The 25,883-nt window shown below is 44.0% G+C and overlaps 1 protein-coding gene across 11 annotated transcripts in view; it reads left to right on the forward strand.

The window, feature by feature from the left end:
* LOC115586804 (axin-2-like) overlaps positions 1-25,883 on the forward strand; it is a 55,569-nt gene that overhangs the window by 20,603 nt on the left and 9,083 nt on the right. For 2 of the 11 annotated variants that reach the window (XM_030426184.1, XM_030426193.1), the window contains exons 4-6: positions 19,223-20,166; positions 22,737-22,877; positions 25,640-25,742. In XM_030426184.1, coding sequence (XP_030282044.1) covers positions 19,334-20,166; positions 22,737-22,877; positions 25,640-25,742 — 1,077 coding nt within the window. In that variant the 5' untranslated portion in view covers positions 19,223-19,333. The other 9 variants (XM_030426175.1, XM_030426241.1, XM_030426166.1 and 6 more) reach the window with 9 other exon arrangements.

The following is a 25,883-nucleotide window of genomic DNA, read 5'->3' on the forward strand; positions in this document are numbered from 1 at the left end:
CGCCATTAGTCCCCAGAGCTCCAGCTGCCCAGGGCTCTAAAGTCATGTTGTCCCAGTGTGATTGAAGGTCCAGCTGGTAGACCAGCCCTTTTGATCCCTTTCCCTTTTATGAGAAAGACAAACAGCTCCTCGTCGTCACCCACACTGGAGTGATTGATACACACACACACACACACACACACATACACACACACATGCTACACACACTAGGATCACAGTTAGGCACACACATGCGTGCACACATTCACATGGTGATCACAGGCTGGCACATGTGCACATGCACACACACACTCACGCACACACTTGCATTTCTTAATGGTTGCCCTCTCTCCCACTGTAATCACTCTGCTAATGACCTGCTTGAACTCTGAATGAAACCCAGAGGGTGAGAACAAAAGGTGGAGGGAGAGAGAGAGAGATACAGTAGAAACCATGCAGTGAGAGAGCATAGCCGCAAAGATTAATTTTGGCACACTGTCATTACCCTAATATACTGGTTATAATGTGTTGAGGTTGTTAGTAACAGTAACATTAAATCATTTGTATTTATCTTATTCATTTGGGGGTCAACACACTGCCTCTTTTATCTTAGAGAACAAATTCCCACCAGAAATTAAATTCCCTATGAATATCATGATATTTGTTGTTATGATTAGTATTTGTGAAAATTCCCCCGTCTGGAAACAGTTATGGTTATATGAGTGAACCAAATTGTGCTAATGAGTTAGTGACTTTCCTGCAATGTGAAAGTCAAAGAGCAGGAGATGTAGCAGACCAGTGCAGAGTGAGTCTGCCACTGTCCTTTAAACTTTTCTCCTGTTCGCTGACAGAGCTTCAGTGTGTTAACGACACGGTTCTGGCCCTCTGTTAGCCAGCTTTTGGAAAGTCTCAGGAAAACAGTTCTTTTTCTCTCTGCCCGTAGAGTAGTTGCATCCAATCTGATTTTTAATTCGTTCAGCGTGCTGCACATCTGCCTCCAAGTCGTGTCATGCTTGTTGTGTCTGGCTCTTCTTGTTGTGACTCTTTCACTTCCTGGTATTATTTATTTTGTATGTTACTGCTACGTTTTGCCTCGGAAAACTGACTGTTGGAGGAATTTGTTTGTATGGGAGCAATAAATCATTCTTTCAACTAGCATACCTCAATGTCACCGAGGCATTCCATCTATTGCTATTACAAAAGTTACCGGCAGCAACCGGCTAGTAATGTTTTTCAGTTTGTGACTCTGTGTGTGTGTCACAATGGCACAATATGATCCTGTTGTCACCTATTGTAGTGGGAACTAACACAGAAGCAATTTTGAGAATTTTGCCGGGTGTTTATATGTCTGTCTGTCTGTCTGTCTGATGACAGAAACCATGCATGATGCAGTCATAAACCTTACGTCAGGTGTGTAGTTGAGATAAAAACAAAAGCTGAGTGTGAAAACGGGTGCAGCCTGACCCATGACTACTGAGTACTGTATGTCATAATGTAGTACCAACTACTGAGTAGTCATGGGTCAGAGCGTGAACATTTTGATGGGCGTCACGGCTGGTGTGAATCCATCGCAAAATGATCTCTGGTTTTCTTCTTGGTATAACCTTCTTAAACCACACATTGCAGCAGGTGGCAACAGCTTTTCTGCCTACTGGCATGACATCATTCAGGTCATGTGATTACAAATATGGTAACTGAGTCATCAGCCTTAACATTAGCGGTGCCACAACTTCTGCCAATATACATTTATGGCACTAAAGGCCACCCTACACATTATTGTAGGCCCAGATTAGTGTGTAACACAATATGCTGCTCCGTCTCTCTTCAGGGTTTCCCCCAGAAAAGCTGGTGCTTTTGAAATGGTATTGTGACACAGTGACACGGTGCAGATTGACAACCAAGTGTCTTTTCCTGACAAGAGCCCATTGTCGAAATGAACAGATGTTGCTGGTGGGTTCTCCATTATATCTTTGTTTCCAACCTAGCTGCCCAGCATCTTAACTGTTAAAATACTATCACGATACTTGGATACCAATTAAATTTGGAATCTTCATTCGAAGCCAATTCTAGTTTGAATGAAAAATTGAGGCACTATGTTCAGTGTTTTGCTCTGTTTACTGTGGGCGAGATCATTCACTGGTGTCCCTTGTGCACTGGAATACAATATGAAACATAACTGGCAGATAAGATAAATGGCATGCAGTCTTTTTATTTTAAAATGTTAATCGCATCAAGTAAGTTGTTATCTTGAATTTAAAGAGATCTGTGAAAAACATCTTGTAAACATCTGTGTTGAGATTTTGGAAAAGTGCTTAATTTTAATGGTTTTCAAGGTTAGGAATGTGCTTGAATTCAAATATATCCCTTGAAATTACCGTTTAACATAATGTGGTGTTTTTATATTTTAATATTCGAAATGAAATATACATTCATCTAAAACATACATTTAAAGTAAATCTGAACAGCTGGTGTGGATAAGACAAGTATAGCAGTAGCCATCATTAAAAATACACATAACTCAAAGCAGTAAAGGTCTCCAGCAGCTATAGGAGCTATAGTGTGAACAGAAATAGGACTGAGGCCCCATAAGAGCTGGAATAGAAAGAGAACTGTGTCCCTTTTCTGTTGGTCCACTTTTTGGTCCGCTTCAAGGGAACTGGGTTCATTCAAACAGGACTATATGTGAAAACACCCTCGGTCACAGTGTGTCAGTTACAGAAATCTAGCAGCTTCTCAAGAGTTAAAGAGGGTTTTTGCCTTTCCTTTATTGTGCTATATAGCATTGTTGTGCATGTAACAGGCCTGCAAAGTGAAAGAGCCCAAAGTCCACAGCAAAGGGAGTTACTCTCTCCCACAGAAAACACTGCTCCTGCTTGCCTGAAATGCCTGGTTTGGAGTCAAGCCCTTTCTTCCATAACTAATGAGCATCACTATGTAACAGCCGTTATATAAATCTATAAATGTATATATATGATAAAATACAGTATATACACTGTAGTCAGTCAGCAGACATACATGCAACTGTAGCAGCGTTATTTTAGATCACACTACCTTGCTCCACATGACCCATCCAACTCTGCCTCTGATTGGTTACATCCTTCCTATTAAGTAATGCGCATGTGCAACTCTCACCAAAGATTGAACACTGGTGAGATGTTTCATGCCGTAGCTAAAGCGGTGCGTTCAAGAAACAGTGTGAAAGGGTTTTGCTGCAGCAATGCATCACATGAGAAAAAATAATGTGTTTTTTGAAAATTAAAGTACGTAAACCTATTCTAATACAATCAAATCACCCAAATGAAAGTATGAACCTCAAAATTGGCACAATATGACCTCTTTAAGATCAGTCTCCCTTGTTGTTTTCCTACTGTAGGAAAAGTCAGAGCGGTTACCCCAAAGCCGGCTGGTAACAACCACGTCTACATTTATTGGTACTGTCTGTAGTGGAAAGACAAAGTAGATCCGGCGTATAGCTGAATTTGACAGTGGTTATGTAGGATTTAAGGGGTACTATATACTGAAAGTCCTTTAGTGGAAATGAGTGTTTGGTCAGCAACCCATGGCTCTTCTCTTCCTGCTGCTTATGTCCACTAAAAGTGCTTATTTGTTTGTTGCCACAGACTTCAAAATCAATCAAACAACAATGACATATCAATCTCAGCCGGTCACCATCAAAAACAAGAAAAATGATTAGAGTTTCTTGTGGCACCAACAATAATAGCACTTGGAAAGAGGATGGGGAAAACGGTGTCTGTTGCATCTTTAACAAAGGATGCAGATGGTTAGAATAAAATAGTTGAGGGTAAAGTGTGTAACAGCATATTCATTCTGGTTAGACGGCACTAGCTTTAACCAAGATACACTTATCTGATGCTCAGAAATGTTAAGTCATTGTTAACAACCTGTTACAAAATGATGTATCTATGCTGATAAATAGAATGATAAATATCCTTATACCATTACATGGCTCCCTCCTCTCTGTGTCACATAAACACTCAGCTGTTATAGCAGACATAGCGGCAAACAAGAGGATCCTGCTCTCTGCACGTTCACAGGCAGACAGGACTAGTGCTGGGTATCACCAGGTACCTCGCGATACGATACTATCACGATATTTTGCCCACGATAACGATAATGTCACAATACAGCGATTCTGCGATAATCGATATATTGCAAGAAATTTTATCCACGATACATCACGATATCTGTGTCACTGAATAAATTCAGAATTTATTGACTGCACTGAATCCATTTCACAGGAATTACAAAACATTGTCAATCAATTTCACATGAATGACAGCCAAGTAAACAAAGAGAATATTGCACAGTGTCTCTTCTTAACACACACACTGACTACAACTATCATTAAATATCTATATGTGTGGGTTTCAGAGCTACTTAAACCCTTTTTTAAATTTTATTTGGTTGTAAAAGCTGTAAAGCTGTCCTCCGAAGAGGGGTGGTGGTGGTGGGCCAAAAATAAATACATATTTTTTATTTATTTCTCATTTTTTTTAACATTTTTAAATATCGATATTTGGAACCAGTGTATCGATAACGTACCTCAAGACGAAATATCGCGATATATTGTAGTATTGATATTTTGGCACATCCCTAGACAGGACTGCCTCTTTATGGAGTTCTCTGGATTGGATAAAGTGGGCAGGGATACCAGAAAAAATTATTTTCTCTTAAACTGCGTGGGCAGAGGGAGGAGAGACATGGACTACAGACCAAACACTATGATGTGACATAAAAATAAATCACTTACAGCAGCTCTAATACGTGTTTATCTTAGAGGGACGTAATGACTCCACTGAATGCAAAACAGGAACAAGTCATTCTTTGATTTCCAAGCTAATATTCAGCATGAATGTTTGAAGTGGGGTTTTCCAGTGATTCTCTCTCTCCCCTTCGGCAAACTGAGAGAACAATAGAGGGGCAATGGTGGAGAGACAGAAGGGGAAAAAGGGAATGTGCAGCAGGATCTACATTTCCTGGGTCCCCGCTGCCCCAGAGGCATTTCAGGGCCTCCTTACACAGGAGCCATCCATACATGGGATTTGCATGAAACTGACTTTGATGGGATCTCCCTGCAGCTAAAGCGCTGGAACGCAACGCGGATTCATATTCACAACTGGACACTGCACGGAGGATGAGAGGGAGCTTCCGTTCAGAAAAGGGTGTCATCTTTCTCATTTCTGCACCACAGGGCGTCGGGATGTCTGGGCTTGTTTTCGGACGGCCAGTTTTTTAATGGTAATCTCAGAAAAGAGTGTGACACAGCACAGACGAGCCTCACACCTATACCTAATGTGCTGTGAATGCTTATTTCACTGTTGATTTATAAAAAGAACACAAGAGGTGGGGGAGGAAGGGTGGATATGATGAAGGACAAACAGAACCAGACTGCAAATAAAGATGGAAAAAGATAAAGAGTTGGAAGTCCACCAGGGCATACAGACAGAAACAAAGGAAAATCGACAAAGAGATATATGGGAGTGAGGCGAAGGACATATAAAGCAAAGAGGACAGAGATAGAAACAAAAAGATGAAATGAATGAATTGAGATACTGTGAGTCCTGGGGGTCAGCTTCTTTTTTTCTCTCTCTCCCCTCCTCTCCCTCTTTCTCTTACGGTAATCCCTCCAGTAGCAGTGAGCTGTTAGGCTCCTCCATAAATCAGCGTTTGTATGAAATACCAGCGGGAGCCAAAGGTCAAAGGAGAAAATTAGCAGCTGTCTTTTCCTCTCCTTTCATGTTAGCCGCGGGGCTAATCGCCAAGTGCGCCATCAGCCTCATTTCCACTTTAAAACAAACTCCCCGACAAGCTGGGGAGGAGCTGTTTGCCCGCTCTTACATTTTATGGCACCGGATTTTATTCTGAGGGGAAGGAGGAGGGGGTGGAGGGTGAGTGGTGGGAGGGCGAGTGGTGGTGGTGGTGGTGGTGGTGTGGGGGGAGGACTTGTTCTCCTGCTTTTCCGTCACCCCTCTCCTTCTACACCCTTTTTCTTTGCTCCCACCTATCCCATCATCTTCAGGGGTGGGAGGGCAAACAGTGGAGCATGCTCCTCTCACTCTGCTTTGTTGACACATTTCAGCAGTGCTGGAGGAGCGGTGATGATTGGCGGCCTCTCCCTCTGCTCCACTCCGAGGTGGTGCTACTCATTAATACAAGGCTTTGGCAAACTCTGTTGACCTTTTCACTCCCACAGTCTTTGTTAGTCTCCTGGCCTGGCTCTGGGACTTCCCAGTGGTTGAAATACTCACATTCTTAGATTAGATGTTTCATTGTTAGCTGATATTACCGAAAGGAAGGTTTTAGTATGTGTTACTAATACAGGGAATTTATTAAGGACACCACATATCGAAGTCTGGTGATGTTATAATGTACTTTAAGCGAAGGAAAGTGCGAAAATAAAAACACATCAGTACACATCCGTGTTTCTATTGGCCGATTGGTCAAATCAGATCAAACAAAAACAAACTGATAGCGGTATCAGTAGCCAGCTGGAGGTTGTATCAACATCGGCAACACACGCTTGAAGTTTTTCAACACTCAGGTTTCAATAATGAAGGGTTAATACTTGTAGGACGGAAGTGTAACGTGACCATCCCCTCAGCCTCAGTGTGATTGGGCAGTTATTTTCGCATATTGCCACTTCTGCCCAAACCCTGAACGTAACACAATAGAGTACTTTAGAGTTACCAGACATTACAGCAAAACCACTTTGGGACTCATGTTGGCTATGTTGTCCAGACAGACCTTTGAATGTTTTGACTCTACTGTCATTTTATACTGTAGCCATCTTTACAGCCCACAATCATTAAGGGGCCATTCACATGGAAACGCTCTTGTGCGTAAACGCATATTTTTTGTATCGTTTTGGCCGATTTCACATAGATCCTGAAAACGCACTTTTTTGAAACCGGTTCTCAAGGTGGAAAAATCCGAAAACGCTGCCGTTGCGTTTTCGTGGATGGCGAATCCGCAAACTTTCCGTATCGCTGACGCCATCGCCCCACCCCTCGACCCCTAGCCTTCGACCTCTGAACCCCGTGACGTCTCATTACAAGAACAACAACAATGGCGGACTACTGCTTGTGTTCGTGTTTCTTGCAACTTACTCGCCTTGTAGTTGAGTGTGAGTCGCAGCTGCAGTTTGACCTCATTACCGGTCCACACAAACGATTCTGGTTTCCTTGTTCTAGCCATTTTCGTCTTCTTCGTGTTGTGTTCGTTTTTTCCGTCTACTGTCTGTTGGTATACAGCGCGCAAGCTTTATGCGCATGCGCCGTCTCTTCTTCTCTGTTTTTGGTGAATTTCGAGCGCCACCTATAGGCCTGGAATATGAACTACAGCGTTTTGAGTCATTTTCAGTGGATCTGTTTGGACGCAAATATTCTTGAGACGATGCCGAGGAAGACGGAGGAAAAAAGATCGTTTTGGTACATGTGGACAAGGTCTAACTATTGCGAACTGGGCAGAGGCATACAGTATTAGGCACAGCTTTTTCATTTCATTGACTGTTTCATTTATGTCTGTAAGGACTCTAACAGTTGGAAACAACCTCTAACAAGGTTTGTGAAACGAAAATATGGCCTAATGCCGCTGGTATCACATGGTATCAAGAGTCTTGCTTGTTGCGAATAAACGTAGAAGAAAACATACGTAGTGGCGCTATCAACTTAAGCTAGTTTACTTTAGTTAGTCGTGAGTATTTAATGTCACAGAGAAATACTTAATATTTGAAAATCTTCAGGGGTTTTAAGTATAAATTAGTGCAGTTCTTCAAATTCTTCTTCACAGTAATTCAAATTAAAAGCGCAAATTATGGCATTAAAGTTACCAACCTGAACGAAACCTGAGCACACAGGCTTCACCAGTGTAGTATTTGTTGTGCAGCGGCTTCACCTGATAACAACAGATTGTACAGGTGTTTCCATTGTTGTTGCACAACCATATCTTTTTGTTTTTGCCCGTACTTCTCCTCCCTTTCTCTGCTGTTCCCGTCTTATGGCACCTCAAATTTCACTTGTCTTGTCTCTGGCATGAGGTGTAAAAATTGTGAGTGTAGCCTCGGTGTTAAAGCATATAGAGAAGAAATAATACATGAATAAAAGAAACAGACGAAGAAATGTTTTTTCTCTCTCCTTCTCATCCATCCTTATTGTCAGTCTGTGTCTTCCTCTCTCTTCTGTGACCCTCTTCACCTCTCTTCTCTTTCCGTCTTAACTTTACATCTCTCTTCTCTTCCTCTCCACCCTCTCTCCCTCTTTTTTCTCTCTCTGTGGGAATGTTTTCCCTGTCGGTTGTCAGAGCAGTCAGTGAGGTGCATAGCAGCAGTGCTTTGTTGACGTTCCTCTTTGCCTATCTGCTGTGCAGTGTGTTTTGAAACTCACCCTCCCTCTGCACACCTGCTGGGTAGCTGCATGACACTGGGAAACATCCCACAACAGGGTCAAAACACTTTTATCTTAGTTTTAGTTATGGATTTAGAAACTCTCTCAGGAATAAGCGAACAATATGCAGCTGGCCAGAGCCGAGGACCTGGATGGTTGCTCTCTGTTGCTGTATCCGGGACTTCCTTTATTCACAGTAGGTGGGTTTAACTCTTCAACTTGTAAAAATATTTTAGCCTTACACAATACATTCAGCAACATATATGTTTGGAGCTGCATAAGAGCAAACAGAGATACAGTAGGTTATATGTGCGCACTTTACATATGCGTGGGCAGTATCGTGTGCATTACTCAGTATCATATGCATGTACGCTCCTTATAGAAACTGTGTCCCTGTCTACAGTTGCAGGTTCGTGGCCACTCTTTTAATTTTAACCTTGAGGTGTGAGACTGTGACTGAGAAAAATAAATTGGTGTTCCTATCTTCGTTCGTTTTGCCGTGAACATACAAAACATACACAGTCCATTAACAAAACAAGTCATGAGCTGATCTGAAGTCCTACACCGTCAACAGACTGAAAACCTGAGAAGATGACTGCCTGCGTCTGGGAATGAGCTACAAGATGTGGTGTTTGTTTTTCACCAACAACTTTGCACAAAATGAAAAATCACAAATGTATTTCACTTTGATGCTGCTTACCATTGAAATAGCAGTATATGATTTAGTATGAGTTACTTTCTGGGTAATACAAGTAGTACTGGTGAACTTCCTGTTGTTTTTTTTGTCTTTGAACTAACACTTAGGTTTGCTAAGTTCAGGGCCTCTGCCATGGAGTCGACAAGGGGGGGTGGGGTGTTTTACTCCTTTCACTGCTGGTCAAAAATCCCACTTAAACCCGCTAAGATCTGGCTTTTGTGTGCAATGGGAATGTGTACACTCTGCATTTACACCCAGGTCAACTTACTCTGCAGTAGAACCGGGTTTTTATCACCTCGGCTCAGGTCTGATCTAAACGTAAAGACCCAGGTGAACACGCTAAATTCCGCCAAGTGAAGTGATGACACATTATCACTATCCAGTGGTGGCGCGTAAATAAGGAAGGAATTTGGTATGCGATCTATTCAAGGACGTCTTACTACTGGACACAGTGCTAGAGGCAGAGCCCCGTTCATTCCTGTGAATGCTGCTCAGTGGTGTTTTGAAGCCAAAAGCTTGACTTCTCGGTTCTGAAAATACCTGAATCACCAACCAAGTTGGCTAACTTCTGTTTTAGCAACCAGCTAACTTGAATGCGGATAAAATAGACCCGCTAATTTAGTTGGAAAAGCGTATTAGTGTGTTTAGTGTGTAATATTGGTCTGTTTTGAAAGCTGACTGCTAATGCACGGCATGTATGCTAGCTAGCTAACACTCTGACAGGAATTTAGCTTATTAAGCATAGCATTGTAAGATAATAAATATTCACAGTTGATAGTGATATAGCCTACTCACACTTATATTATAGTGTTGTTCCCTACTTTTTAAAGGTACAATAATGTCAGTTCAGTTTTAGTTGAAAACATTCCAAAAATCACTTAATTATGATCAGCATGTAAGGATGAATGTTATAATAATAGTTTGAAATCATGTCAATGGATTCATTCCCTGCCAGTATTCCCCACCAGGTCCCCCAGGTGGGCCTGAAAACCTAATCCTCTCAACCATCAGAAGCTCAACATCATCACTCCCCTGGTAGTCAGAACTCCCAGTCCAGATCCAGTATGCTAGCTGCACTGCTAATTGAGCTAACTAGCTATGGGGGGAAAAAATGAACAAACTGACCTTTAGAGATGCACACGCTATATTCGTGCATAGTAGAAAATGAAAAATAGCTCATGTGTATGAATATGCATGTTGATGTAAGTGAGCCATGTTTTAAACTATCAATAGGAGAGCCATTCTCAAATATAACCAGTTAGGAGCTGGTGGAGAATAGCGAGTCATTCTGTCATACACATTCTGTAACATTTAGGATGATTAACACAAACCACCATCACCATGCATGATTAGCAGGTCATCATCTCATATGCCAAAACAACCATCTGACAGGTACAATTATTATGCTCTGTTCATTAAGGACATCTGCATGCGTGGTAAACAGAGACTCTTGTTTCCACGTTTCTGAGCTCTTATAGACCAGATCATTTAAGTTTTTCTTTTTATTCAAAGAACTTTGCTGAACAAACAAAACAAATACAAACGGGAGCAATATACAAAGTGGAATTTGCCAAGTGAGGGGACAGCTAATAAACCAAATCTAGTAGAAACAATAGTGAATAAATACCTTTCTCAATAATAGTAGCTGTTGAGGGATGGGGGAGTATTACTCATTGCTGTGTCTCCTGCTTGAGGACATTGTCCTGTAAACAGGCGGTTTGGACACTAAAAAGAAAAATGTTTAACTTTGGAAAAATGTTTGTTTTAGTTTTGCTGTACCAGCAAATATCCTTAAGAATTTCATTCACATTGGATTTGAAATCTGCACCTCAAAATGTATGTCCAATGCCTTGTATATTGCCAAAGCAGGAAGCAGTGGGCCCTTTACATAGCAAGGTGGAAAGTAAGGATGTGCAGGTTGGATTAGTGAATGGTGTGTGGAAGACGGTGCTGTGTGCTATGTCGAAACTGCAACTGATGAAACTTCTCATTACCATAACCACAATCCTTTCCTGATCTTGTTTGCTTTAGTTGCCTAACTTGAAAGGCGCAATATTTAAGAAGTCTGGTCAAAAATATACACAGAAAATGAAGAATTACAGTCTTGACATCATGATGTATATGTAATGTGTTCACCAGCTCCTACGTCAGCAGTGTAAACACAAACAATTCCTTGGGGCTCTGAGCTCCTAGTTCAGACTGCTAGCTGGACTGCTAACTGAGCTAACGAGCTAATTGGCAGCAGTTCGCAGTTACTCTGATGATATGCTGAGTATGAATTCAACAGGTGGCCAATTCTTAAATATTGCACCTTTGAGCATTTTTTATCGACAAAACATAATGTAGTTTCCATGAGTTCAAATTAAATGTCAAAAACGTTGTTGCTCAACATAATCCAAGGCTTGTCGTGATAGGGTTCTATAGTACGCCTATATATACTATCACTTCCTTGTGTTTCTGTTGCTGAGACTTGTGACCATTGTCCCTCATCATAGGAGCTGCTTTTCTAATTCTGGATTCTGGCAATATGATATATGACTCTTCCAGCCTCTTTCTAATTGGGGCATTTTTAAAGTTTTAACAGCTGCATTTGTAATATAGACATCAACTTTTGTTTTGCGCCTTTGTACCTGAGAGCTGCTTTTAAAACTCACATATAAAAGCGCCAGTCATCAGTTCTCTTTAGAAGCTGACACACAGCTAACTGGCGTTCAGCTTAATTTGCCCGTGTAGCTGCCTTTGTAATAGTGGTCCACTTCAAAGTTGGGGTTTTCTTTTGCACGTGGTGTTTGCATTATTTTGTCCACGCTTTGGGATTCGTTCTCACATCAACTTCAAATCCTGTGATTGTGAGTTTTTGTTGTGTTGCCCTGTGAAATGCTTTGTGACAAACGGCAGGGAGCAGCTCCAGGCGAGCGGAGCTACACGTGGATAGAGAGCAGGTTTGACAGCGACAATAAATCCTTTGCATCAATTCACACTGGTGATAAAATACGAACCGAACACTGAATTTGTTTTTTGGCCACAGAATCTGACACTGTGTGCGGACATACTAATCACCCTCACGCTTTTTGTTGGAGCGTGACGGAGATGTGGATATGTTGATATTACAATGGCTGGCTGTAAAGATTGTCAATTAAACAATGAGTCACTGTCACGTCTGGTGGTTTTACGGTCTCACTGTTGCCTCTCGCTGCTGTCTTGTCCAGACGTCAAACAGGGGAACATTTGATCGTTCGAAAAAAAAAAGACCATTTCATTCGCCTTATCAGAGCATGGATTTGCTGTCAGGCTGAGTCTCAGTTAAAACCAGCGCTGGTCTGTAACAAGTTTTGTTCAGCCTCTAATAGGCCTGACTGATGCTTTATATCAAGCATTTTTCTACATCATTTGTCTGATGCTCATTAAGGATGGCGAACTGAGCTCAAAGTGAACACTCACACATTTCTCTCGCTTTCATAATCAGAGGAAGAATCAACTTGATTTGTTGAGCATGATGCACTAACAAACATCATTAATACACATGAAATTGTGTTAGCGGAATTACTGCAGGAGCAATTGACACAGTGATACAGAGCCTTCACTGCAGGAGGACAGTGCATATTAGATTATGTACGGTTTGGTAAAAAAAAAAAGTCATTACACTTTAGATGTAATGTATGAAAAAAAGATTTCTATTGTTCTTGTTGGCGTAATGTGCAGAAAGTTGTTGTTTTTGTGTTATTTTTCAGCTGTACAGAGGGAAGACAGACTGTCCGTCTGTACACGCTGCCTTGGCAAACATTTGCTCACATCAGATAGGGCTTCGGTTACCACAAAGGTTTGCCAAGCCCAAACGGATTAGGCTAAGCATCACAGACATTGTTTCTATACATTATTAAACTTTTAAGCCACCGAAAAACAGGATTGGAAGAAAAAAGAGGGAGAGTGGGAAGAGAAAGCAATTATTCATCCTCGGTGCTCACACGCATCCCCCCCACACCTTCTCCAGCAAATCCCTCACTTCAAGTTTCTGAAAGATAAGCGTTCGGTTGTTTTTAACCTCACTGGAAACCTCACCTGATTGTTGCCACTCCTGATTTTTTAAATTTTTTTTTTTTTTTGAAGACTTTTCCCCGAAGTTGAAATTAAAGTTCTTATTTTCTCAAATTGGGCCTTTTAAAGGGAATGGTCTTAACAAGCCATAACAAGCGGATGAATGGCTGGCTTCTCAAACTTTAAGGGTGTTATGCACCATGTCCAACTTCAAAGCCCGTCTTAACTCCACACTTTAATTGTATCTTCTTCAAGCCTGTCTGCCTGACCGCCATCTGATTCTGCTGACAACTGCACTCCTCTCTCGTCTCAATGCTCATCCGTCTATCTCTCCATTCCTCCCTCTCCGTCTTTCTCCATCTGTCATGACAGATACACCCCCCCCCCCCCCTCTTCGCCTTCTTTCCTTTAGCTCTTCTAAAGTCACTCTGCTACAAGTGTCAACTCAGGCACGAGCCCCAAATTACTTTTTTGGATGAGTGTTGACATCTACCACTCACCCTTCAGCTCATGCAAACAGAATGACGCTATTTGCCCCTCTTTTTCCTTTCCCTCTCTCTCTCCACACTCTATTTATTTCTCTATCGTTCCTATTTTTTTTTTTTTTTCTTTTCTATTTCTCTCTGAGCCTACAAACAGACATTCACGCTTCTCTCCATATGGGCTTTAATTTGCCATTGTCCCCCAAGATATTCCTCGCTCAGGCTTGAGATAAAGGGATAATCACTTCAAAGGGAAGCTAGGGGGGAGACTGCCCCCTCCCTCCCAGCTGAAAGGACAAGTGGACAATACGCTAATTGAGAGGGGGAACTGATCACAGGGTCTGTTCAAAGGGACGCCTGGCCACGCCCCCTCCTCCCTCCGACGCACTTAATTTTATTAGTGTTTATGGTGATGCTTCAGCCAAAATTATCACTCAAGCCCACCACAGCCTTTGAACTCCAAAATATTGGGTTATTTGCAATTAGCCACCCTATCTTCGGTTTTCCGTAGCTATTTTAGAACAAGTGTAGGATTTGAGCGGGACAGGGGGGGGGGGGGGGGGGACGCGCAATAAGATGGATTGTGCGGAATTTATTGTTCGCATTGTGGGAGCATATACTGTGGGCTGCGATATGATGCAAATCCAGAACTTCTTATGAAAAAAAGGCGACAAAAAAATGAGAACACAGGCTTGTTGTTTGACTGATGCAACTAATGATACACCATCAAAGACTTCCGCAGTACAGTACGGAGAACGAAAGAACGAAAGAAAGTAAGAAAGAAAGAAAGAACGAAAGAAAGAAAGAAAGAAAGAAAGAAACAGCTTTCTAACAAACCATCCAGACACAAGTTTGATTAAAGTCCTCTGTCTGCTTCCATGTATTCTGACGTGACACCTGTACAGACGGCAGTGAAATCCATACTTTCTCCGCGCCTTGAATGCAGGTTCTAATTAAAGAGCAGCTTCATTTCCAATCTTTGGTGATACAACCAGATGCCTTTTATTTCGTCCCAACCGAGAGCTCTCAATTAGCCTCCAGGTCACCCCGTTTTATTGGGGCCTCATAGCAAGTCAGTGGCGGCACTCTCGTCCTGTATTGTGCTTTTAAAGCGTTTGGATCTTCCTGTGAAATGGTTAGGGCCCCAACAAAGGGGTCAGGGCAGGGTCAACATCAAAAAGGGGGCTTCTTGTGGCTACTTTACAGCACCCTCTCTCCATTGTCGCTGCTAAACACAAGAGTGGGCATTCAAGGGTCAACAGGTGTGGTCTCTTGGGTTTAGCGTCTCGTGACTTCCCAAATGAATTTAAAAAGTCAGCAGCTTGTATTTTTTTTTTTTTTTTTTTGCGGCATCTTTGGTGAAAGCGGTTTTGTTTGTAGAAAAGCGTTAAAAGGCATCCTGAACGGTTGAATGGTCTGAACTTTACATGTCACTAAAAGCAGACTGAGCAAAGAGCGCCCGTCAGCAGAAATCAGACCAGTCTGTCGGACTTTTTCTTTTTGACGCGACGTTTGAGCCTAATTTAATTAGAGTGACGATAACATCTTATCCTAAATGTGAATATCCCACTTTTAAGATTGTCCTGCACTTCAAAAAATTACATTTTATAACCCCTCTATATCTCAATTCCCTTTTCAAAGGGGGCTTTAAAGAAGTTAGCGCACAGATAACAGTATGGCGACATATTTCATGGCTTTAATTTGGGCCTCGCTGATCAGCCGAGTGCCCCTTGAACATCGCAGTGCCAACGCTGCCGACCCATTTTGTGACTTCGTGTTCCATCTCGCAGACAGCGGGCACTTCCCTTTGCGAGGCGTTGGAAGCTTTTTTTGTGCATTTTGGGTGCTGGGTTGTTTGGATTTGTGGCAGAAATGTTTGTTTTGCGGAGCCCTCCAGTATAAACAGTGACTATGAATGACCCCTTCATATTCACACTGTCACACACACGTGCACGCAAACAGAGACAGACAGACGGCAGAAGGAGACCGTGCCGTCCGCTATCACGCGGCTTTGTGATAACACCTCGCAGTGAACATTTTTCAAAAGATCACATTTGAAATAAGCTGGACTCAGTCATCAGACAAGCTCGCAGCATGCAGGAAGTGGCTGGCGGGATGTCAATGTAATCAACTGGACTCCTCTTGCTTTACCGAGACAACAAGAAAGGCTCGCTCTCGCACACATTTTGTAAGAGAGCGAGATTATGTTGAGATTACACGGCAGCGTGTGTCGCAACTGAAATACACAAAGTTGGAGAGTTGTATCCAGTTAGGCGGCAAGATGCCGTGAGGAGGCGGTGAACCTCTACACTGAAAATGATAAAGATATATAGGACAGTCGTACTCGCAGTCGAATAGTCGTAGCCGATCTGTGCTGGATACGATAACATGTCATCCTCACCCATGCATCGTGCGTAAAAGATCTGGACGAATGGACAAAGATGCTGACACGATCCACACGGGAGCTGAAAGCACAGCGGGCTTATTTATCCGTAGCGCAACATGAATTAATCATCACTCGGGGACCTCGGAGAAGTTGGATTTCATTAGTTCTCTTGTCCTGTACCGTCATGAGAGTTTTGTGAATTTGAATCCTCTGACTTATATAATTATATTCTCCTTTAAAGTTGATTTCCAACATCAAAGGGACAATATAGCCTTTGAAGTACCATGGGATTGGATCACTGTCTAACCCACTCTTTAAGATTCTGTCACAATGACATTAGGAGAGTCATGTGAATTAAAAGACTAGAGAACAGCTCTTGCCTTTGCTCTCTGTCCAATTTCAATCAAAATGTCATGCTGTGCCATTTTCCCTGAACGTGGAACTGGCAAGTGTGTTAGGTTGACATCTTCGTGGCCAAAAGCGTGTGACTAATATGTAAAATATATGACAGTTACACTCTATAGGATTATCAAATCAGGGCTATAACTTGAGGAATATGTTTTAAATAGTTGTGGACTTTGTTTAAAAAAAAAAAAAAAAAAAACGATTTTTAACCACAAATGCTTTCATGTCACTCCCCCTCAATCCTGTAATTCTGTATTAAATAGGGAATATTACTGGAATGGCATAAGTATAATGTGCCCAGACTCCCCTATACATTATATACCAACGTGGGAATATGGACATGAAGGAGAAAAACATCTACTCATTCAGTGATGACATGTGAAATGACGGTAAAAGCCCTGTCACGTGGCCGCTCCCCAGCTAGGTGAGCACGCTGCGGTCTCTCCTGTCACTTGAAGGGGCCACGGGCAACAATAGTCTCGCTTTTGTTCGCTTTGTGTGTCTGTTGAAACTTTGTGTAGTAACAGACGGGCTGGGAGAATAACGCTATTGGCGCGGCACATCACTTACTTGTGACGCTCCAGAGCCTCGGGGAGTTGGCTCTAGATTGCCTGTCTTTGATAAGGTCCTGGCATACGTGTAAAAACCTTCCCGTGTCTAGAAAAGTTCATTAAACGCGGGTGGACGTCTTAACGCGCGGGTTTTCTACCGGGGAGGCTTCGAGCGGGAGGTGTGCCCGCGACTTGTGGCTGCTGGGCTCATTCGTCTCCATCGCGGTTCGTTTTTATTATTTTGTCTCATTTCATCGGCCGACGCGAAGATGAGACGCTGTGTTTTTTTTTTTATGTATCTTCCGGGACCAGGCCAGCGGTTCCTCACTTTGAAGTCCGCAGTTAAACCTTCAGCCCCAGTTGGTGTAGAAACAGCCCGGAGGATTTCTACCGCCTGCCATGACTCCTTGAAACACTACCTGGGGAGGAAAAAGTCGAGAGGAGGAGAAAACGCTCCTCTTCGTTTGTTCATCCGCGGCTGCGTTGAGAAGATTGCCCAATGTGATAGGACATTACAGGACAGAGAAGCAGTGCGGTTGTAGGCTCAGCCTGTTGTTGGACTACTTTACTTTAACGTTTTTTCAACAACAAAAAAAAGAGAGAGAGAGAAAAAAAAGGGAGGCTACTCGGGTACATGGATGGTAAGTTGTAGGAAAGCTGTTCCACAGGCCCCCTCTCTTGGCCGCTTTGATGTGCTGCTGCTGAGCTTTGAAGTTGAGAAATGCGGGCTGTGTTTCTTGTTTGTGGGCGAGAAATACGGTGAGATAGATAAGAAGCTTATGTGTGTGTGTGTGTGTGTGTGTGTGTGTGTGTGTGTGTGCGTGCGTGCGTGTTTGCGTGCGCGCCCGTATGAATGTGTAGCCCAGATTAAAAGAGAGAGAGAAAAAAAAAAGAAAAAGAAACCGAATATTTGTCGGGTGGTGCGTCTTTTAGCTGGGAAAAAGTGGGATGTATTCTTCAATCAGAGCCCCCCCCCCCTCTCCCCCTCTCCCTCCACCTCCCCCTTTTTACCTCCTCCAGATTTTGACACCCCTGGTTGATCTACATAGGGACTGAGCCTGCCTACTCTGAGGTCAGTTGTTGAATGGGACAGGGTACAGCAGCAAACTACAGCGCTTGTTTTTTCGCAGCCGATAGGACACATGTGGCACGGCGCAGGCTTTTAATCGCACGTCGGCGTTTTTTTGGGTGCTGGATTACTATCTCTGGAGAGTTTTTTTGGGACTGTATTAGACTCTACTGTGTATGGAGTAATTGTTCAACTTTTTCTTTTTCTTTTTTTAATCGGGCTTCACTCGGGTTGGATCTGCTCTTGCGATGGTATGTTTTTTGTTTTTTGTTTTTTTTTACGCACGTTTCCTCAGACCTTCATCCTTTAGGAGTTTAGATCATGTTATGATGTGGTGTTTGCACCGCCTGTTGAGACTGTGTGCGCGATCGCGAGGCATTTGTACGAGCCAGCCACTCAGGCAGGGTTCTGTCGTTCTAAGCAGTTTATCGCTCAATGTAACAAGTCGCTTTAGATTTGGCGCTGAGACTCCGATCAAATCGCCGAGCTTCAGACTGAGGTTCGACTCCAAATACATCAAGTCCTTTCTGTCGTGTTGGTAGTTCAGACACGTTGCCGGGGCTGTGGCTTTAATAATGTGCTGTAATAGCCTGCTTGGGCTGATATTAGGGAGATTGATCGCTCGCATTTACGCGTGAGCGGCTTGGCTTTTCCCGCGGGGGCTTTTTACCCCTCGTACATTGCGACGTTTAAGGTCATTGTAGTGCAGATCAGATGCATCTCCAGTCGTCTGTGCATTTCTGGGATGGTGAGGACAAGTGTGGGCTCCGAGTGGAAACGAGTGTGTGTGTGCGTGTGTGCGCGTGTATGTGTGTGTGTGATGCAGACAGGGGTAGGGTACGGTCGTCCGAAACAGATTGGGAATTAATTGGAGTTGAAGCCTGTGACATGGACTCGTTAGGAAAACACGTGTAAGCCACAGTTGTGAGAATACGGTTTCGGTGAGGAGTGAGCGCTGTGTGAGATGATTATTCTTGTAAAAATGTTTTTTGATGTGACAGATCAATACACGTAGAGAATGTAGGCTGCAGTTGATCTCTCATTTAGATTATAAATAGATAAATGAAACGGAAAAAAAAGCCTTTCATATTTCCTTTCTCTGTGAACCCGGCGAGGGTTTTTTTTTTTTTTTTTTTGAAAGGGACTGTTTACTTGATGTCTTTCTTTGAAGTTCAGCAGGATCTGGCTTTGATTAGATCAATACTTTGTGTTTCAGAGTGAAGAGGAGCTGAGAAGCTCCCCCGCTGCTTTTAGAGAGTGAGGAGGATTAGGCTGGAGCTCAGTGGAGGCACGACGGCACTCTCACACGGCAACCGGAGCTGGAGCCATGAGCAGGGCGCTTACGGAGCACATCAGCAGTAGCTTCCGAGAAGATGCTCCTCGTCCTCCGGTACCGGGGGAGGAGGGAGAGGCGTCATGCTACAACCCCAGCAGAGCTGCCAAAATGAGAGCCCTGAGCAAGGTTAAAGATACCCCCGCCGCCGCCGCGCCTCCCGGCTCCACACCGCGGAGGAACGAGGATGGTCTCGGGGAGCCAGAGGGCAGCGCGTCCCCGGACTCGCCACTAGTCCGGTGGACAAAGTCTCTGCATTTTCTCCTGGGCGACCAAGACGGCGCTCACCTCTTCAGGACCTTTTTGGAGCGGGAGAATTGCGTGGACACTTTGGACTTTTGGTTCGCCTGCAACGGCTTCAGGCAAATGGACTTAAAGGATACCAAAACTTTGCGAGTTGCCAAAGTTATTTTCAAGCGGTACATCGAGAACAACAGCATCGTCGCCAAGCAGCTGAAACCCGCCACCAAGACCTTCATAAGGGATAGTATTAAGAAGCAACAGATCGATTCTGCCATGTTTGACCAGGCACAGACAGAAATTCAGTCCAACATGGAAGACAATGCATACCAGATGTTTCTGACCTCTGACATATACCTCGAATATGTGCGCACCGGCTGCGAGAACGCAGCGTACATGAACCACGGCAGCCTCGGCAGCCTCAAGCTGATGTGTGGATACCTTCCTCCCCTCATGGAGGAAGAGGAGTGGAGTTGTAATGACCTGAAGGCGAAAACGTTAGGGTCTGTGGTTGGACTGTCTGCGAAAACCCTGAGGGCTACTGCTACCATCCGGACAGCAGCTGAGGTGCTGGAGAACACTTGCAGGTAAGAGCAGCGCCCCGACCTGGAGCGGGCATGCCTGTGTTATTATCTTTTTAGTGCACGTTGATGTTTCAGCATTGCTCATTCTCCTCGCGATTCAGTATTCCTTCATTAGATAAACCGCAGTGAATATGTGGCAGTTGGCAGTTATTTCACAAATGCCTGAGAGAGAGATAAAGGCACTTGATCAAAGGGTCTCAGAGGAACATGCCTGTATATTTGTGCCCTCCTGCCTTGCAGTTAGTCAAGGGGTTGGAGGGGTGGAGGGGCGGGGTGGATACAAAACATCAATGGATCTGAGCCTTCCTTTTAAGTAAATGGTGTCTTGCAGGCAGCCCTCTGCTGGCTTGCTCAAGTTTCCTGTGCTTTGAAACCCTTCCTCCGGTTCAGGCACAAATTCAGACACCAAGCCTCACGACTGTTACAGCGACATGAAACAGTGCGATGCTATTGTAAAGTTCTGCTAGATTTTCTTTTTTTTTTTCTTTTTTTATTCTGCCCACTAAGCCATATAGCAACTGTTATGCTGTTGCAAAATCTCCCCAACCCAAAGAAATGCTAATAGAGAGTTAAAAAAGAACTTGTGCAGTCGGTCTTATGCCAAGCGGCGATATTGTTGTGTTGGTCAGAGATGAAAGCAGAGCTGTTTGTGGAAAGCATTCGGGCTTTTATCTTAAGAGCTCGTCCCACACATTGTCCAACAGCTGAAAATCTTTTCAAGCCAGGAACATTTTCAAAAAAACTGGATTTTATGCATGAGCCTGCATCAAAGGGCACTTCAAAAAGTTTTTTTCACTCAGACTAGTTTGTCCTCACATCTGGACGCAGTTGTTACTTTGAAGGTTTGTCAGTGTCTTCGCAGTTTGGTTTGGAAGGAAAAGTGTCATTTTTAAGATAATCCGCACTTTCCCTGTCAGGTTAACTAAACATTTAGTGTGGCTCGAAATTAAAACGTGTCTCCTTTTTTTCAATAACTGTGTATAAGGCTAATTGATTAAGTCTGATAACTCAACTTAAACACTCCCCTGAGGATTGTATCCTCCGCGTGAGCAGATGTCGAATCACATCATAGCACGGTTGCTCATTTGCTCGAAAGTGGCCATGTTGATTCAGGAACCAATACGCACGCGGTTTGTTGACATGTGGGCATCTCCCGGTTTCCTGGTGTGATCCCCTGCATTCTTGTTTTTCTTTTCAAAGACGAGCGAGAGGGAGAGAGCCCCCTTTTTTTTTTTCTCCCTTCCGTCACTCGCGTTCTCCCCCTTTCCCCTGCCCCTCACCATCTCTTTAGGTCAACCAATTTCCATCTCAAACATGTGGAACTAATTTTGCCAGTGCACAGATTCCTTTTTTCCCCTCTTTTTTTTTGAGAAACCTCCAATCCTCAACTCCAAAGTGATAGAAAAACACAACAACAAAACATCCCCAGCTCAGTTCCACAGCTTCAACCACTGATCCCACTTTGCAATAGATTGTGTGTGTCTCAGTGTTTTCCTTCCTCTTTCTTTTCTATCCAGCACTTTTATCTCTCCTTTTGGAAAAAAAAAGAAAAAAAAAATCTGTCTGACAGAGACTAAGCATGCTTTGGAAGGAGACAGGGAGAGACAAGAGGAGGGGAAGGGGGGAAGACAGGAAGGGGGGGATCATGAAAGAAAGAAAGAGATGGAGAAAGAGAGAGGGGGGCAGAGAGCCCAGCTGTGCTAAATACCTGACTCTTTGCGCGGACCTTCCAAAGGTCAGGTTTGTGCTTGGGGCCTACAGCTTTAGTCATGCTGGGGTTCTCCTCTCAGCACTCCCGGCAGAAGGCATTCTCATAAAGAAAGGGGCCCTCCTTCCCCCTTTCCCTCTCTCCCTCTCCCTCCCCTCTGTAAAGCTCAAGTTCCCCCTTCCTCTTCTTCCCTCCCTCTTCCTTGTCCACCCCCTTCACAACCGAAACAGGAATGCAACACAGCAGGAGAGAGTAGAAAGACAGAGCGAGAGACTTTAGAAAGGAAAGCAGGGGAGAGTGGGTAAAGGAGGGGGCCCCCAGACTGGATGATATAGAGAGGGAAGGGTAGAAGTGGGATAGCATGGAGGAGAACACACTCCGAGGAAAGAGAGAGTGGAGTTTCACTGTGGAAAAGTGCAGGAGTATGGGCCTGGGCCAAGTAAAATGGTTTACAGATAGCGGAGGAGAGAAAACGGAGGGAAATGCTGTCGTTCATTTGCACACGGCTGGGCTGCTCACTTCACCCACTCCAACCATCACCCCTCAACCCCACCAGACACACAATCCCTGTACGTTGGGGAGGATGGACATGAAAGAGAGTAAGGAAAAGAGAACCAATACCCTCATTTCTAATTGTCACATTCCTCAGGCCCCGGAGTCTCATGAAAGAGACTCTAATTGCAGAAATCTGCAGAGGACGTCAACAAAACAAACACCAAGCTGTCAAGACTGCTTTTAAAAATCTGATAAAAATGAACAAGAGAAGGAAACACAGAGCAAACGCACTTCCCATACCTCGTCACACTTTCTTCAGTTCACGCCGCAACCAAGAGAGACATCACTTTAAAACTTGGATCTTTTGCAGGTCTCATCGTCGAGGAGACCCTGCCAGCCCCTACTTCGTCAACTCTGGCTACATTTTTGCCCCCGCCACCAGTGCCAACGACAGCGAGATCTCCAGTGATGCCACGACAGACGATTCCATGTCCATGACGGACAGTAGTGTGTAAGTGATTTTATTGATACCAAAACGTCTTCTTTTTTTTTTTTTTTTTTTAGCTTCATCTCGACCCAGCTTGCTTTGAAGATAATGTAGCAACTTCAAACGGCTCATTTCCATTCAGCTGAGCCCGGCCAAAGCTTTGTGAATTTTATTGTTTCCATAGAATCCAAACGTGCTTGGATCCGAGTCAACACCTTTCCAGGAAAAAGTCCAGGGGTGTGAAGAAAAATATTTGGCCTTGTAGTTCAACAGACTCAGCTTTTCCCAGGGCCAGGGGACTGCACTGTTGCAAAATAATGGGCCATAATACATTTTAATTATCGTCTATGATTGACTCCAGGTAACTCTATTAATGTGTAGTTGTTACTGTGGCCTCCAGGGAGATAACTCTGGGAAAGTCATTATGACTGAAGACCTTTTGAAGTTTATTCTGATGTGTTAGAGGCTGGAGAGAAGGGAGAAGAAAAAAAAATTAGAACGTCTTGATGTGGGTGGGGGCGTTGCCTCATTTTCCTCAAAGTTGAAATGTATCCATCCCACCCACCCTTCTGCCACAACAGACTTGTTTTTTTCATATTATCTAATCGCTTTTTCCCTTTGAAGAGCTGGAGGAGAGGGGGAGGGAAATGGCCATTCGGGCCTCAAGACAAACTCATTGAAAAAATGTTGGCACCAAATGAAAGGAGGCTTACTCACATGGTGGGTCGGTTTCCTGCCACTGGCCTCTGCGGCGTGCTGAGATCATGTGTCTGTGAGGCTTTCACAGGGGTTACTCATTTCTAGACCTTGGGACGGGGCATGAGGAACTACCCCTGGCCAGACTAGGGCACCCCCCAAAAAAAAAAATCACCTCCACCCACCCAACCCGCCACAGCTCCTCTCCTCCACCCTCCAGAGCCAATAGCAGGAGTGGTTAGGCTCGAAGTGCAAGGGAGTGAGAAAATAAAGTGCATGGAGTATAAAGGGCTTAACTGAATCGCTTTCAGCCTATTGTTAGGTGAGGGGAGCTTAGGGGGATAAGAGGGTGGCTGACTGCTTTGAAAATGACTTGCACAACTGAATAGGAGATCCCCATAAAGTAAGGGCCCACGAAACCATGAAAGCGTCCACGACTGTTTTCCCTTCCCCAACCAGGACAAAGCGGCCAACCATCACATGTTTCGCCAGGGCGGGGACAGTTTGGGTTGATAAAAGCATAGCTAGTGACGGGGAAGTTGGCGAGCTTTGCGCAGGAATGATGTTTCGCAGCTAAGTTTGGGGTGCTTGTTAGCGCACAGGTTCCTCTGGGCTGTTGAGTTAAACTTTTGAAGAGTTTCCCGTGTTACTTCCTGCGCCTCGAGGGACGATGGCTCGTAGTCTCAAGGGTACAGTTTGCGATGCATTGATTTTGGTAGTAGGCCTCACTCACAAGGAGCTCGCTTCAACTCGGGTGATATCGGCAGCTTGGCTTCATTGCCTATTCTTCTCGACAATGTCACTTTGAAATGTGACTCGCAGAACTTGTTTAGATGAATAAAGACGAAAAAGGATCGATTGTTGAACCACGTCATGTGTCAAAGTCATATTCTTTTAGCGGTTTCTCACCAAGGTCTTTGACACGGGGGATCTCGCCTGTCCTTGTCCCCAGCTCTCATCTCTCTCCACCTCTAACTGATTTGAGTGAAAAACGCAGCCTCTTCCTCTCCCATTCGAGGGAACAATTTGATTATTATGTCCTTTTACAGTGGTTAAAAGGCACACTGCACATTTGAATCTCATTTCCCAGATAAAGAACAAGAAGAAGAGGATTTGGGAAGGGGGGGGTGGAAGAAGGGGCGGGGGGGGGGATTTTTTTTTTTCTCTTTTTGCTTATATCTTATTTATGGATTTACTTGGACGCTGGGGAATGCTGCTGCACCAACTTCAAACATTACCTTATCTTACAAACCAGCCTTTTGATGTTGCTGAGATCAGAGGCTCACAGCACAGCGCTTGCCAAACGAAGATGGCAGCGGGTGCATATGTGCATGAGTGTGAGATTTCAAAGAGGCAGCAGAAAAAGTAGCGTTTGGGCTAGGTCAGACACTTCTGAGCAGCCAAAACGGCCGAGATAATTGGCCCAGCTTAAGTGGCAGCTGACTGGAAAAGCTAGCAGACACAGAATGAAAAAGGGAGAAAAAGATTCCCAGAATAAATGCTTAATTGTCCTGAGACTTCTGGTGTTCCTAGCTACATCTCTATTTTTCATATTAATATGTCAGAGCTACAAAGCTAGCGGCGCTTAAGCAGCATTAGCCTGCTTTAGCCTGTTGTAGTTTCCTACTCCGACCAGCTGCCGAGGTTAGCGCTAATTCTTCTGCTTTTTAAACAACTGCCAGAGTTGACAGGGACTGATGTAATCTTATCAGTGGGGCTTTTCTTTTGAAGCCCACAGTGGGATGTTTAGCATATCTCTCCCATTGTCCTGGTGTGTTTTGTTATGTGTGTTTTTGTTGCCTTGGCTTCAAGGGCTCCGCAGCCTTTTGATTTAGCTGTAATGTGCCTGGTGGGTGGTTACCGGGTGGTGTTGTGTCGGTCACTTCAATAATGAACGGCCTCCTGAGGGCTCCTCTCCACAAAGATCGCCTAATGACGCTAATGCACCGACGGTTGGCGTGAAGGTTCTGTGACCTGCATGATTATTGGCGGCGGTAGATTGCTAAAACATAACAACCACTCGATGTGTGCTGCTAACATTTAAGGAGTTCCCTTTATAAATGTGTGATAACTCTTTTTTTTTTTCACAGAGATGGAATCCCTCCATACAAACTGGGCACAAAGAAGCAGCTCCAGCGTGAGATGCATCGCAGTGTCAAGATCAATGGCCAGATAACGCTACCCCACTTTCCTGTAAGTCCTGCTTCCTTAAGTTCTACTTCCTGTCTCAGTGTTTCCTTTTTTTTCTAATCTGCTAAACTCAAACTTTTACACACTGACAGACAACTGGGTCCTGATTCCCTTGAGGAGTTGTGCTTTATTTTATTTTTTTCC

The sequence above is a fragment of the Sparus aurata genome, chromosome 1 (genome assembly GCF_900880675.1).
Source record: "Sparus aurata chromosome 1, fSpaAur1.1, whole genome shotgun sequence".
Classification (NCBI taxonomy): Eukaryota; Metazoa; Chordata; class Actinopteri; order Spariformes; family Sparidae; genus Sparus; species Sparus aurata.